At 34.6% G+C, this 14,491-nt stretch overlaps 1 protein-coding gene across 1 annotated transcript; it reads right to left on the minus strand.

Annotated features, from left to right (window-relative positions):
* Nucleotides 1–12,314: 12,314 nt before the first annotated feature.
* Nucleotides 12,315–13,543, minus strand: LOC140807249 (AP2/ERF and B3 domain-containing transcription repressor TEM1-like). The gene has a single exon (XM_073164027.1). The coding sequence runs from the start codon at nucleotides 13,453–13,455 to the stop codon at nucleotides 12,373–12,375; it is 1,083 nt and encodes a 360-aa protein (XP_073020128.1). The 5' UTR covers nucleotides 13,456–13,543; the 3' UTR covers nucleotides 12,315–12,372.
* Between the last annotated feature and the right edge of the window lie 948 nt (nucleotides 13,544–14,491).

Below are 14,491 nucleotides of genomic sequence, written 5' to 3' on the forward strand. Positions count from 1 at the left end.
ACTGGAGATTCAAATTTATTATCTCAACTGACTAAGTACACTGGACCAAACATCAGTTTTGGAGATAACTCTAAAGGTAAAACTGTGAGTAAGGGTAAGCTTATCCATGGTAATTTCACAATTAATGATGTTTTATTAGTTGAGAATCTCAAGTATAATCTGATCAGTATTAGTCAGTTATGCGATAATAGATTCTCAGTTCAGTTTGACAAACATTCTTGTTCAGTCAAAAACTCAACTGAAGAGATCGTCCTAACTGGCAAAAGGTGTGGAAACACTTACAAAGTCAGTTGGAATGATCAACCTTATGCACCAGTATGTTTTATTGCCTCAAAATCTTCTAAAAACGGGTTGTGGCATAAGAGATTGAACCACCTAAATTTCAAATCTATTGTATATTTGAGTAACCACGATCTTGTTACTGGATTGCCCAAAATGGATTTTATCAAAGACAAAATTTGCTCAGCATGTCAGTTTGGTAAACAAATCAAATCCTCTTTTAAGAACAAGGGTCGTAAATCTTCTTCCCGATGCTTAGAACTGTTACATATGGATCTATTTGGTCATATACCAGTCATGAGCTTAGGGGGAATGAAATACACCTTGGTGGTTGTAGACGATTTTTCAAGATTCACTTGGGTTATATTTCTCAAGTCCAAAGACCAAACTGCTGCTCAAATGATTAAGCTTTTAAAAAGATTATTAAATGAAAAATCAGTTGGAATTGATAGAATCAGGTCCGATCGAGGAACTGAATTTATCAATCAAATTAATTAGAGAATACCGGAATCAAGCATGAGCTCTCAGCAGCCAGAACTCCTCAGCAAAATGGTGTAGCTGAAAGGAGAAATCGGACCCTCAAAGAGGCTGCTAGAACAATGCTTGCTGATTCCTCTATCTCTCAAAGGTTTTGGGCAGAGGCAGTGAACACTGCGTGTTATACTCAAAACAGATCAATGATTAATAAGAATCATATGAAAACACCTTATGAGATCTGGCATGGAAAAAAAAGTGTGGTTTCTTACTTCAAAATATTCGGCTGCAGATGTTTCATACTTGTCAATGGTAAAACCCATTTAACAGCCTTTGACGCTAAATCTGCAGAAAGAATATTTCTTGGCTATTCTTCAGTAAGTAAAGCCTATAGAGTCTTCAACAAAAATACTTTGAATGTTGAAGAATCTATTCATGTTGTGTTTGATGAGTCTACACTAACTTCTAAGCCAACTGATACAGTTGAGCTAGCTGATAGATTTACAGATATAAGCTTGGACGATGATGATGATGAAGAAGATATCCATCTTAATCAAAACAACCTCCAAACACCTGAACCTGAAATATTGGATCAATCAGCTGAATTGGAAGCAAATCTTGACAATCAGTTAGTAGATCATACTAATGAGAATCAGTTTCCAACTGAATTAGCTCCAACTGAAACTGAAAACAATCAGTTGCCTACTGAGGAAATTGCTAATACAGAAGAAACATATGCTGAACTTAGATGGAAGAAATCACATCCTCCAGAATTAGTGATAGGTAATCCATCTGATCCGGTAAGAACAAGAAATCAAATGATTAACTTATTTATACATTCAGCTTTTGTGTCTCAATTGGAGCCAAAGAAAACTGATGAAGCTCTTGCCGATTCAAACTGGATAAATGCAATGCAAGAAGAGCTAAATCAGTTTATCCATAACAATGTCTGGAACTTAGTTCCAAGATCACTCTCAAAAACTGTGATAGGTACAAATTGGGTGTACAGGAACAAACTAAATGAAGATGGATCAGTTGTGCGCAATAAAGCAAGGTTGGTAGCACAAGGATATAGGCAGGAAGAAGGAATTGATTACGATGAGACTTATGCACCAGTTGCAAGACTGGAGGCAATCAGAATATTCCTAGCCTATGCCTCATTCAAAAACTTCAAAGTCTACCAAATGGACGTAAAAAGTGCATTTCTGAACGGCCAGTTGCAGGAAGAAGTCTACGTTGAACAACCCTCAGGTTTTGTCAATCATCACCTTCCTAATCATGTCTATCATTTGAACAAAGCCTTATACGGTCTTAAACAAGCTCCAAGAGCTTGGTACGAAACCCTTTCAAAATTTCTAACTGATCATGACTTTTCTGTTGGATCAGTTGATAAGACATTGTTCAAATTTTCCAAGAATGATCATATCTTACTTGCTCAAATCTATGTTGATGATATTATTTTTGGGTCAACTAACCCCAAATTATGCGAGAAGTTTTCCAAGTTAATGCAGGAGAAATTTGAGATGAGCATGATGGGTGAACTAACATTCTTCCTTGGTCTACAAGTGAAACAACTGGATTCAGGAACCTTTATCAGTCAAACTAAATACACAAAGGAATTGCTGAAGAAATTTGGCATGGAATCATGTTCAGCTGCAAGCACCCCTATGAGCTCATCAGCTAAATTAGACATTGATCAAGGGGGGATGTCAGTTGAGACGACGCTTTACAGAGGTTTAATAGGTTCATTACTGTACTAACTGCTAGTCGTCCTGATATTGTGTTTGCTGTATGTATGTGTGCAAGATTTCAAGCTAATCCTAAACAATCACATTTTTCTGCTGCCAAACGTATCTTGAAATATCTTAAAGGCACGCAAAATGTTGGTTTATGGTACTCTAAAGATTCATCTTTCAATTTAGTTGGCTATTCAGATGCAGACTATGCAGGATGTAAGCTTGATCGGAAAAGCACAAGTGGATCATGTCAGTTTCTAGGAGACAGACTGATTTCTTGGTTCAGTAAGAAGCAAACATCCATAGCAACTTCCACAACTGAAGCAAAATATCTTGCTGCTGGAAGCTGCTGTGCCCAACTGCTCTGGATTCAGCAACAACTGAAAGATTATGGTGTTGAAGCAAAGGAATCGCCAATATTCTGTGACAACACGAGTACAATTGCTATTACGTATAATCCAGTTCTTCATTCCAGGACTAAGCACATAGATGTTAGACATCACTTCATCAGAGATCATGCTTTAAAGAAGAACATCAGATTGGAATACGTATCAACTGAACAGCAAGCAGCTGACATCTTCACCAAACCACTGGCTGAGACTAAGTTTTCTCATTTTCGCAATATACTTGGATTAATTGATTTATCCTAATTAATTATTATTGCTTGTAATTCATATGTCAGCCTTACTGTCTTCTTACTGATTACTTAATTGAGTTGCTTATTCATATGAATTTTTAACTGATGTCAGTTAGCGTTTCAGTAGTTCTTGTGTTTGTATCTCATACAGATCATTGCAAGCAGGAACAAAGGAAAACGACGATAAAACAAAATAAACATTTTATTAATGCGAGCGGGTTACATTTTCATATATTTCCTTCACATCAGCTATCCACATACTCAACCAAGCAGCTAGTGTTGAAGAAGAGGTTTTGCAGAAACTGTGGGAGGAAGCGATGCGGTGGAGGATCTCCAACTCCTTCCGAAGAAAGAGTTGATAGAGACGACCATCCTTGAAGATGTCCACCCCTGCAGGAACATTTAAGTGCTCCCGCACTTCTCTTAGTTGGGCCATCCGTTTGAAAGTGGTGACCCGTCCAGAGTAGTACAAGAACTCCAACTCCTGCAACTCCTCCCAGTAGGAAAGGCTTGAGTAAAAGACTTCGTCCTCTATGGCCTCCTTTCTGGCCTGCAATGAAAACGGGGAGACGCTTGAGCTTCCAGCACCAGCCATTCTTCTTCTCTATGAAATTATTTGCTGAGATAGCTGTGACTAACCATCTTACTCTTATTTATAGGCCAAGATGAGGGAAATGAAAGGACACTTCTTTAAGTGACGATTACTCTGCCAAGCACCAGGCTCTCCTTTAATCATTTCTGTCTATTGCTGTCATTTTTTTTATGCATTTATTAAGGGGGAATAATGGTCTAAGAGGTTAACTGAGAAGACAGTTGTTAGTGAATTCTCAACTGAAAGGACTCAGTTTTACTAACTGATCGTTCAGTTGAATACTTCACTAATCTTCTCATATAAGTTAACTAATTAAATCTATTTTATTCCAAATCAATGACGTGACTGTCTGCTAAACTCATGATGAATTTCAGTCTATGATGTGGACTCATTTTTAACCGCTCAAATTGTACACACGCTTATAGCACACGTACACACTCTACTTTTTCAAAATTTCTACGGACTGACACGTGTCCAGAATTTGAATGGTCACGTACATATGTACCATTACCCGCCTCGATTCAGTTTCACCTTACATTTATCCACAAACTTTTGAGAGCAAGAACTATTTCATCCTTCGAATTTTCTTTCAGGAACTCACTCAGTTATCAATGGGAACCCAAATTCCCGCTTTTATGCTGAACGCTATGGCCATTAATTTTGGATCCATTTTGTCCTTCGGCGATGCTGAAGTCAAGAAGGTGTTTCAGAAACTTGAAGCTGCTGGACTTAAAACATTTTTAGGACAATCCTCGCAGGACATTTATCCCAAAGAACTTCAGGATTTCTACTCCACTGGGATGATTGATTCTGAAGGTAACATTATCTCTACTGTCAATGGTCAGTCGCTGACCATCTTTGAATACTCTCTTGGAGATTTATTTTCTTTACCCTCTGATGGTTTGGCACAACTTTCGGATGTTAAGGCATCTGATATTGAAGAGATGCAAACTCTTCTCTCTGCTGATGGACGGAAGATTAAGGTTTCCGATCCTAAGAAGGAACTGAAACATGAAATTCAGTTGTTTGCTGATGTAGTTGCTAAGGGGCTTTTGGCAAAAGCTGGATCATTTGCTGCCCTCACATTGGAAAAATTTCAAGTCATTTCTGCTATTATGGCTGACCGCAAGCTTAACTAGAAGCACCTTATCTTTACCATTCTGAAGAATATGTTTTTGTCCTCAAAACAGTCCAAAGGATTTGCTGTTCAAATCAGTTATCTGTTGAAAGTCAAGGGATTTGTGGCTGATGATTCTGAAAGGTCATCGAAATTTAAGGTGTTCAATGCAAAGAATACGATGCCACCCAAAACCAAAATGGATATAACTCCTGGTCAGTTTGTGCAAATAAAACAGGAGATTGGGACTCAGTTAGCAGCTCCTAAATCAGTTAAGAAGGCCAAAACCTTGGGTCAACTGAAGGTCGCCAAAAGAAAATTAGTGTTGAGTACATCTGAGTCAGAAAAGACTCCATCCCCACAGATTACGAAGAAACCAAGAACCCAAAGGGTTAAAACAACTTCGGAGGTATCCATTCCTATTGATGCAATGATTTCTTCAACTGATCAGCAGCCTATAGAAGCAGTTCCTCTACAGATCATTCCACAAGAAGCTTCAATTGGTACCAAAAAGGAATCAGTTAGGATCAAAGCTCCTCTGATTCAGATATCTCGTCCTACTGTTGTGGCACCTGCTAGACCTAAAGGCATAAAATTTGTAGAGCAGGTGGAATCTACTCGAACAGGATTGGAAATTCCTCACTTTTGAGTACTGATAAAGGGAAAGGGAAGTTGATTGAAGAGTCCAGACCCACCAACCCAATTCAGACTCATATTGACCTTGTATGGGCAAAGGTTAACAGTTTTGCTGCTTCAAAAATTAAGTCCTATGATGCTTGGACAGCCTACCGCACTGAAATTTTCGCCAAGCAATTGAGGAAGAAGTCCGAACTAAGCAAATTCATCAAGCTGGAGGCCTTTGTGCTCAGGACAGTCAAAGCTGCCTCGATTGCTCAAGCTATGGAGAGGAAAAGTTATATTTTTGATCAGACAAGAGCGAAGAAGTTGGCTCAAATTGTTTCCAAGCTAAAGACCAACTACTTACCTACTAGTCCAACTGCCTACACTGATCAAGCTGTAATCACTCAGCTCGACACTGATTTCATAGGACTGCTATCTCAAATCAAGTTCTGGGAAATGAATCAAGAACTGGTTCTCTATCAAGGAGATTCAGATGATGATGACGAGGAAATATTGGAGGAAGCACCCTCTGACAGAACAGAACCATCATCAGCCTTAGTTCTTGTTCCAACTGAAGAGCCAGCTCATGATAAGCCTCTTTCAGCTACTGAAGAGCCAGCTCATGATAAGCCTCTCGTTTTCAATCTCCAACGTAAAAACTTATTCTAATTTTCTAGTGCGAATTAGAAGATGAACAAATCATCTAGTAGTGGACCTGATTAGAAGAAAAGAGTCCTTGAAGAAAGTTCGTAGGGATTCATCAAGAGCTAGATCCGCCTATTCCGATTTGTTGGAGTCAAGTGATTTAATCACCAAATGTATAAAATTCTAACGCCCTATGAATGTTTGATTATAAAATCATACGAGTGTCCAAATAAAACTTGAATGTCAAGATCTAATAAAAATTTTAAAACTTCCGCTGCGTTTGGGCACAAGAAAACCGGGATCCAACACGGAGTACCTCCTTGCAGTATTCTGTCATAGCTCTGAAGAAAAATATGCTGTCACATGCAAAGAAAAGATGTGATATCGAGGGGATGGAGGGGGAAAGTTTTATACCATGAACACACCCTCTCTGCTGGAATGAAGTCAACAGTTCAGATAGCCCATGCACACAAGGTAAAAATAGGAAATGCGATAGAGAATCTCCTTGGCGTATTCCGTTCTTCGGTTTCAAATTGCCGAAATATCGTGATTGATCACAAATGAGTAAGATACTGATGTGATGCATTTCATCATTTGAAAAATCCATTTTCGGAGAAGCCCATTCTTTTCACAACCACTTCGCGAAAACATCATTCAACCTGATCATAGGCTTTGTTCATATCAAGTTTGAGCGCCACGTATCCCTTTCTTCCAGCTCGTTTATTGCAGGAGCCAGTGCATCAGTTCAAAGGCTACTATTATATTGTCCTGAGATCAATCTGTTCGGTACAAAAGCACATTGAGAATCATCTATTAATTCTGCCATTATCGATCTAAACTTGTTTGTCGGTGCCCTTTCTATAATTTTATAGCACACATTGCACAAGCTGATCGGCCAGAAATCCTTCATCATCATCGGCTGTATGACTTTCGATTTATCTTTGAAAACTCGGCTCCACCATTGAGAAAGTTCAGAGCTGCTTCAGTTATTGTTGCACCGGTAATATGCTAGTACTTTTGATAAAATAGTGCGGACATTCCGCCTGGGCCCGAGGCTTTGTTAGGATTCATATTGAACATTGCCCTCTTAACTTTTTTCAGCTGAGAAAGGTTCATTTAGTATGGAATTCATATCTGCAGTAACAAAGGGATTGATGCATTCGGTGACTGCTGGATCTCTTCTCGCGAAGCAGTATTTGACGAAAAAAGTTTAGAAATAATCCCATAACAATTTCTTTCATACCATGGGGCTTTTCACAGTAATCACCATGAGATAATAGTAGTCCCTTGATATAATTTTTGATTTTTCTCATCGACGCTCCAGTATTACGTAATCTTGAGTTACACTCCCCAAATTGAAGCCAATTCGTCCTACTTCGTTGCTTCCAATAAATTTCTTCTTTAGTACAAAGCTTTTCGATCTCCCCTTCCAACTTCCAAATCCTCCCCGACTCAAGATGCCAACTATCCCTGGTTTTTACTTATCCCATCACACATACCGAACTTAGCCTAAGTTTAATATGTGTGATGTGATAAGTAAATGATTAGTAATTAGAGTGATTAAAAAATGAGAAATATTGATTAATAGTACGGTGAGATAAATAACATGGTGCTTGATATGATTTTAAAATAATGGATTAATTTTGTAAATTTTATTGTAATGACCAAAATGCCCCAAGTGTTAATTAAATATATATTCTTAAAATAATTGGATAGAAAATTAAATATTTATATTTATTAAAGTTAATTTAAATATATTTATTAAAAATTAATTTGTAAATATGTATTTACTTGAATAATTAAAATAGCAATAATATTTTGAATGTTAATGTTAAATAAAGTTTAGTGATAATTACAATATTATTATTTTTTTAATATTATAGATAATTAAATATTTATAATTATAATTTATATTTATTAAAACTAATTTAAATCAATAAACAAAATAAATTAGAATTTAATAAAAATTATTTTCATAACAGAATTAATTAACTAGATTAAGAATTTATAAAAATTTAATTTAAGATAGATTTGCATTACAATTTATTTTTTTTAAAATGATGAAAAATAATAAAAATGTATGAAATTAATTTATAAAAAAATATAATAAAAATTTAAATATTATATTAATTATTAAATTTTTCATTAATTTTAATTTTCATATTATATTGAAAAAGACAATTCAAGAGTATTATGGTCAATATACAAGCTTATCATAATTACTGTTTCAAAAATTATACATTATCACACGTTTTGAGGAGGAACATTTAATCACACAAGTAACATGAATAGTGCGGACTTTCCATCATAATCAAAGGCCTGCAAACTAAATAAAAAATGAACCAAAATCGAGAATAAAGGTGATTATTTAATAATCATTCTCTTATCATGACTATCAAGCATAGGCCGTGATATGCTCCTTGCCCAAGTTTTTAGTGTCGTGGTGCATTCTGCAATACGTTCATAGATTCCAATATTCAAATTCTGTTCTGCTCAACTCTTTCTAAATTCTAACTACTTCCATGCAATCTTCTTCCCTCAATTCTAACTCGAAACTTATGTTCAACATTGAACTAAACAAGTACTGGTCTATGATCGGAATGATAAAACTCAAGTGAGGTAACTCGCGCCGTCAGAAACAGAGGAAGCCATTCAATCGTGCCTTAAAATCTATCCAAGTGTTCAAAAATAAGCTGGTCCGGAGCTCTCCTGTTAACCCACATAAAAAATTCTCCTTGGCAATGAAGATCTAGTAGAGAGAAATCATTCAAAGCATCTTGGAAAGCCTGTGTTTGCGCTGCAGGTCTTGCATTTCCCCTGGTTTTTCACTAGCAAAACAAATTTCGTTGAAATCCCTGGAGAAATATTTTCCCACGATCTCGTCTCATCTGCAATTTACTTGATTTATTCAAACCATTTTTGATTATTGACGGACTCCTTTAATTTTATCTATCAATTCAAAATTGAAGTTTGGGCATGTCCAAATTTAGCCCCAAACATATGTAAAATAATTTTTTACATAAAAAAAAAAATGGTGTGCCAAACAGTTACTAGTATATCGATTGGGGTTGCACAGGACCCGCGCCGACAAAGTGGAAACAATCGAAATCCCCGATCAAGTGACTACTCCAGGTTCTGCATTTCTATTACCATAAATTAAGGTTGGTTTGATTACTCAACTTATTCTTACGTCAAAACTTATTTGAGTAATCCATGAAAAAATATTACTTTTTATATTAAAAATATTATTTTTTATTGTGAATATCGATATGGTTGACCCGTCACACAGATAAAAATTTGTAAAACCACAAGAGACCTGCTCAATCAGTAGAGATTTTTTCCCCTTAATTCGGTAAACCGGCGACACCTCAGAAAATATCTTCTAAAACATGATTTATGAAATATGGTCCGGTGGATTTTCTGTTTGCCGAATTTTAATACTTATGTATTTATATGATATTATTATTATTAAAAAATATATAATTATTTCTGATTGTACTAATGTTTTGTTCATTAGTATAGTTAGTACAGTTAGGAGGGACGACCTGAACTAAAATTTAATATATGCGTTAAAACTTAATAGATCGATTCCAGAATTTCCAGCACATGTTGGCTTCTTTTTTTATTTTTTAAAGGTTAGGTGAGAAAGCAACAAAACATTGAGCTCTAATGGAAAGTAATCCTTAAATATATTAAATTTTGTGGAGTTTAATGATTAATTTTGTGAAATAAAAAATATATTCGAGAATGCCAAAAAACAAGTTGCCAGCATGTATGATTATGAATCTGATAATAAAATATATTTCAATGGAAACTCAGCATTTTTAGTTACTCTCATGTTATATTAAATAATTAAATTTTCTCTTCAATAAATAAATAATAAAATTAGGAAATACTAAATAGTACAACAACAATAAATTCCCCAAAAAAATTAAAGTGAGAAAGCCAAGATTGGTATAGGTACGTGACGGCAGCAGTGACATATTTGCCTTTAAATCAACGAGGCTATTAAAAAAAATATCAAAAATGAGTGAATTGAGGTACTGGAAAATAATGCTCTAACTTGGCATTGAAATCCATGTATTTAATTAATTTCATATTTATAATTTGCATCGCGGAAAGTAAGCCACGCTTTTGTCGAATTTTTCATTTCGATTTTATTTTAAAAAATTTTATTTACTGTTTTTTTAAATAATAATTAAAGTAACCCTCAAAATGATCTTTGTATTAGCTAAAAAATAACAGGTACATAATATATGTAAATTTTAGAAAATTTAAGTGATCTAATTTAACTGTATGCAAATTTAAGATATTATTAAAATGTTTAATTAAATGTTTTAAATGCATGTTTATGATATGGTTATGTGTTTTTACTTCATGATTTACTATAATTGCATAAATTAAGACTTTTAGCAGTATTCGATGCTAGAACGAAAAACGGAAACCGGAGACAGTTACGGAAAATATTTCTATTAAACAATTATTTTTAATTATTTAATATATGATGCATTTATTATGTAATTTTCGAAAATAAGTAATTTCAATATTTGATAACTGCAGTTATTTTATTCAGTCGTTGGATGATTTTTATACATTATAAGTTTCGAATTTTCCTTGGATTTATGTGATTATGGTTCCGTCCATTACTTTTAAAAAATTAAATAAATTCAATAGTATTTTAGCAATAGACGTTTCAATATATATCAAAATTGACAACAAATCTACGTGTAGTCATCATCAAAATATTTTTCTTAAATTTCATTCTATAAATTTTGTCAAAATTTTCCTCTAAAAAACGTTGAAAAACATGTCTTAAACATTAAATATATGCAGGTACAGCATAGTCGGGATGCCTAATATTTGAATCTATTTGCATTATCTTAAAAACGTGTGGTTTATTTATACGAATTATGTTGACATTATTTTACAAGAAGTAGTTGGCTGATATTAAAATAGTGTACTACATAAGCATGAAACTCCATGTTAATTAAAATAAGAAAATATAAACATATATCCATTGGGATTCTCCCTTATTGTTTTTAATTCAATAATCAACATGTGTTAGGAAACGTAACCCTCTATTAATGAGACAAAAATGAAATAATCTAATATATTAAATTAATTTGCGTATAAAAAATATAGAAACTTGAATGAAGTTCATTAATTAATTAAGCTTATGTTTAGTGTTTTTAGAAATATATAATTTATGGGATCTTGATTTCTTGGCGGCCAATTCTATCCTACACCAGGTGAGGTACTTCCCTTTACTTTTTTTCTTACGCGTGTCTTTTTTTTTATTATTATTATTACATTTCACACTACTTTAACCAAAATCAACCAAACTAATCATTAAACTATTTGGTTTAATGTATATAACATGTGTTATATCATTATATTATTATTATTATTCTCAAAATTTAAAACTTAATATTTTATATTTAAAAATTACGTGAAATTTTTTTTGATAGTAAAACTTTTAGGTTTGGGTTTGAAATTTTCATTTTATTATTCTTATTTTGGTGGTAGAATCATATGAAATGTAAAAAAATCAATATTTTAAAATGTAATTATTATAAGAAATTCTATATTTCTACCCATTTACAACGCTAATAAAATTATTGTAGCTATTTTTAAATGATATACATGTATATATTATTTAAGTGACAGGGGCTCAAGGGGGAGGATTATCCAAGCCAATATATGCCACTCAAAGGTTATTTATCTAACCGATGTGGGACATTTAACACACCTCTCTCACGCCCAGGAATGAACATCTGGAGCGTGGAGTTTACAAATGACCAATTATGGGCAGAAACGGGTGACCTAATTGTATGGCAGTCCAACACATACGGTGAAACCCGGCTCTGATACCATGTAAAGATTGGAACTTGGACCTAACTCAACCCAAAAGCTAGCTCAAGGGGGGAGGATTGTCCAAGCCAATATATGCCACTCAAAGGTTATTTATCTAACCGATGTGGGACATTTAACACTTTAAATTAAAATTTGAAAGGAAAATACGACAATTTCTTGTGTTTGAAATTTCTACACCTAGCTAATTTATGTTGAGCCCTTACAAGTAGCTTTCTTTTAGGTTTATTAATACAATTGGAACTTTTCTGCAACTTGCCATTTAGCTGCTCCACCATTTCAACCCTTCTCCCCGACGCATCGATCAAAACATATTAAAAAAAAAGAAGAAAACCAAAAAAATGCAAAAACAAAAATTACACAAATTGATTAACGTTGTTTGAAGCTAAATAATTAATTGTTACAAAGCATTAATAACCTTTTGTTTCTTCCTACATTCTAACCCGACAAGCTCCATTTCTCTAATCCTTCTACGATCAATATTGGCTGCATTTTTCTTGTTTGGTGTTTCAAATATGCTTACTCCAAACAACCTAATGATCTGAACGGGGTGATCCAGGCCCGATGCTTCCGTGACATTTGAATTAATTAATCTGTTTCTTCGAGATGACCAATCTATGTAAAGCTGATTATCAGGGCCGTTGGATCGTTGAAAGTTAACAATGTCACCGGCCTGAAGATTCTTCTCCTTCACAAATCTGCTCCAGCCCTTGGTCAACACGTAGCTTTGGCTGCTATTCCAGTAGGAATAGCGAAACCTCCACACTTTGCCTCCCATGTCTTCGAAATTTAACAGAACTCCTTTCGAAGTGTTGGCACTTTTTAAAGGGAAGTGTTTTTGGGCATGCTGTTTAGGTATAACAAGCCTGTTGAGTTTTCCTACGTCACTAGGTGTCAACGCCTTTTCGAAAAGATGATCGCGGGTCTTCTCCACCCTCTCGCCGCCGCAGGTGAAGCTGAAGATCCCATTTGACACGGCCCTCTTCCCGCCTACGTAGATTTTCCGGCCTTGTTCCAGTTCATCACTGTACGTGTGTTTTCTGAGCATGTCCACAATCTCGGCTTTCGAATGAGAGTTCAAGAAAGCTGTTTCTACCTCGTCTTCTGCAGTACTCTCCGACAATGGCTTGAAATTCGTGACAGCATCTCTGCCGCGGAACCGCTGCGCCGCCGTGTCGTAAGTTCTGGCGGCCTCTTCCTCCTCATTGAAAGTACCTAGCCAAACCCTCTGATGCTTCTCGTAGATTTGCGCACCCCACCTTCCATTAGGTTGAGGGACAACGCCTTTGAATCTAGATGAAGGGAGCTTCCTCGACTCCGCTTCGATGCCGTTTTCCGGGTCGATAACAACGCTAGCTCCGCTTCCGACGCGGCAGAGAGTCACGGGAGACTCGGTCAAAGTCTCCGGTGAGGCAGAGGAGGGCGGTGGCGTCGATGTGGATTCACATGTAATGCTTTGATCATCAATAGAGCTTCCATCCATTTTATGTTGTAAAAAAATGGCAAGGAAAAGTGAGATAAACTATGCTTTTGGGTAGAATGACAAGTGGATTATGTTTTTGTTGGGTGTGTGAATATATAGAAATAGAAGGTTCCCTAAATTTGTACATATTTTGATATTATTATTATTATTATTATAAAGTAGTTGCATATATATATATATATTAATTAATTTTTAAAAAATTTATATTATAGTAATTTGGAGATATGAAATAAGAGGTGGGTCAACCCAACCAAGGAAGGAACTTGGAAGATTCGAGTATCCTGAAAGGTACGTATATAGGGTGACAAGGATTGATATCTAATTATTATTTTATAAAATTTAATTAAATTTAATGGTATGGAGGTGAATAATAATTTAATAGTAGAAAATGTGTGTGTTTTGTGGGGTATGAAGAAGACGAAGATAGCTAGTTGACGGTGGCCGTGGTGGATATATGTTCAGTTCGGGTCGTCTAATTTTTTAAAAAAGTTATATGTAAATTTTATATAATTTTTTAATAATATGATATTAGTTCGAATAGATCAATTTAAAATATTAAAAGATTTTAGAGTTTAAAATTTTAGTACAGATAAAATTATATTTCTGGTTCTGTCACTTAACAGTGGATTGACATGAGCTGTTTTGTTTAAGCAAGTTCATCCCCCCTTGAAATTTGCTTTTAGCATATTTTACACATTATATTAATATAATAATTACAAATATAGATTTCATATATAAGATAATATTTATCATTAAAACTTTGTTTTACGTACACAAAGAGGACTGTTGGTTTCATGGTAAATAACTAATAAAGATTGAAAAATAATTATGAGTGGAAGAAATATGTGATAATTGTGGATTTTTTTTGATGAAATATCAGCAGAATTAGAGAATTCAAAGCAAAAATAAATTGAATTTGTTTTGTCAGCGACACTAATTTATTTAAATTTGTGGATTTTTTTTTGATGAAATATCAGCAGAATTAGAGAATTCAAAGCAAAAATAAATTGAATTTGTTTTGTCAGCGACACTAATT

This window comes from Primulina eburnea, chromosome 12 (genome assembly GCF_022965805.1).
Source record: "Primulina eburnea isolate SZY01 chromosome 12, ASM2296580v1, whole genome shotgun sequence".
NCBI classification, from domain to species: Eukaryota; Viridiplantae; Streptophyta; class Magnoliopsida; order Lamiales; family Gesneriaceae; genus Primulina; species Primulina eburnea.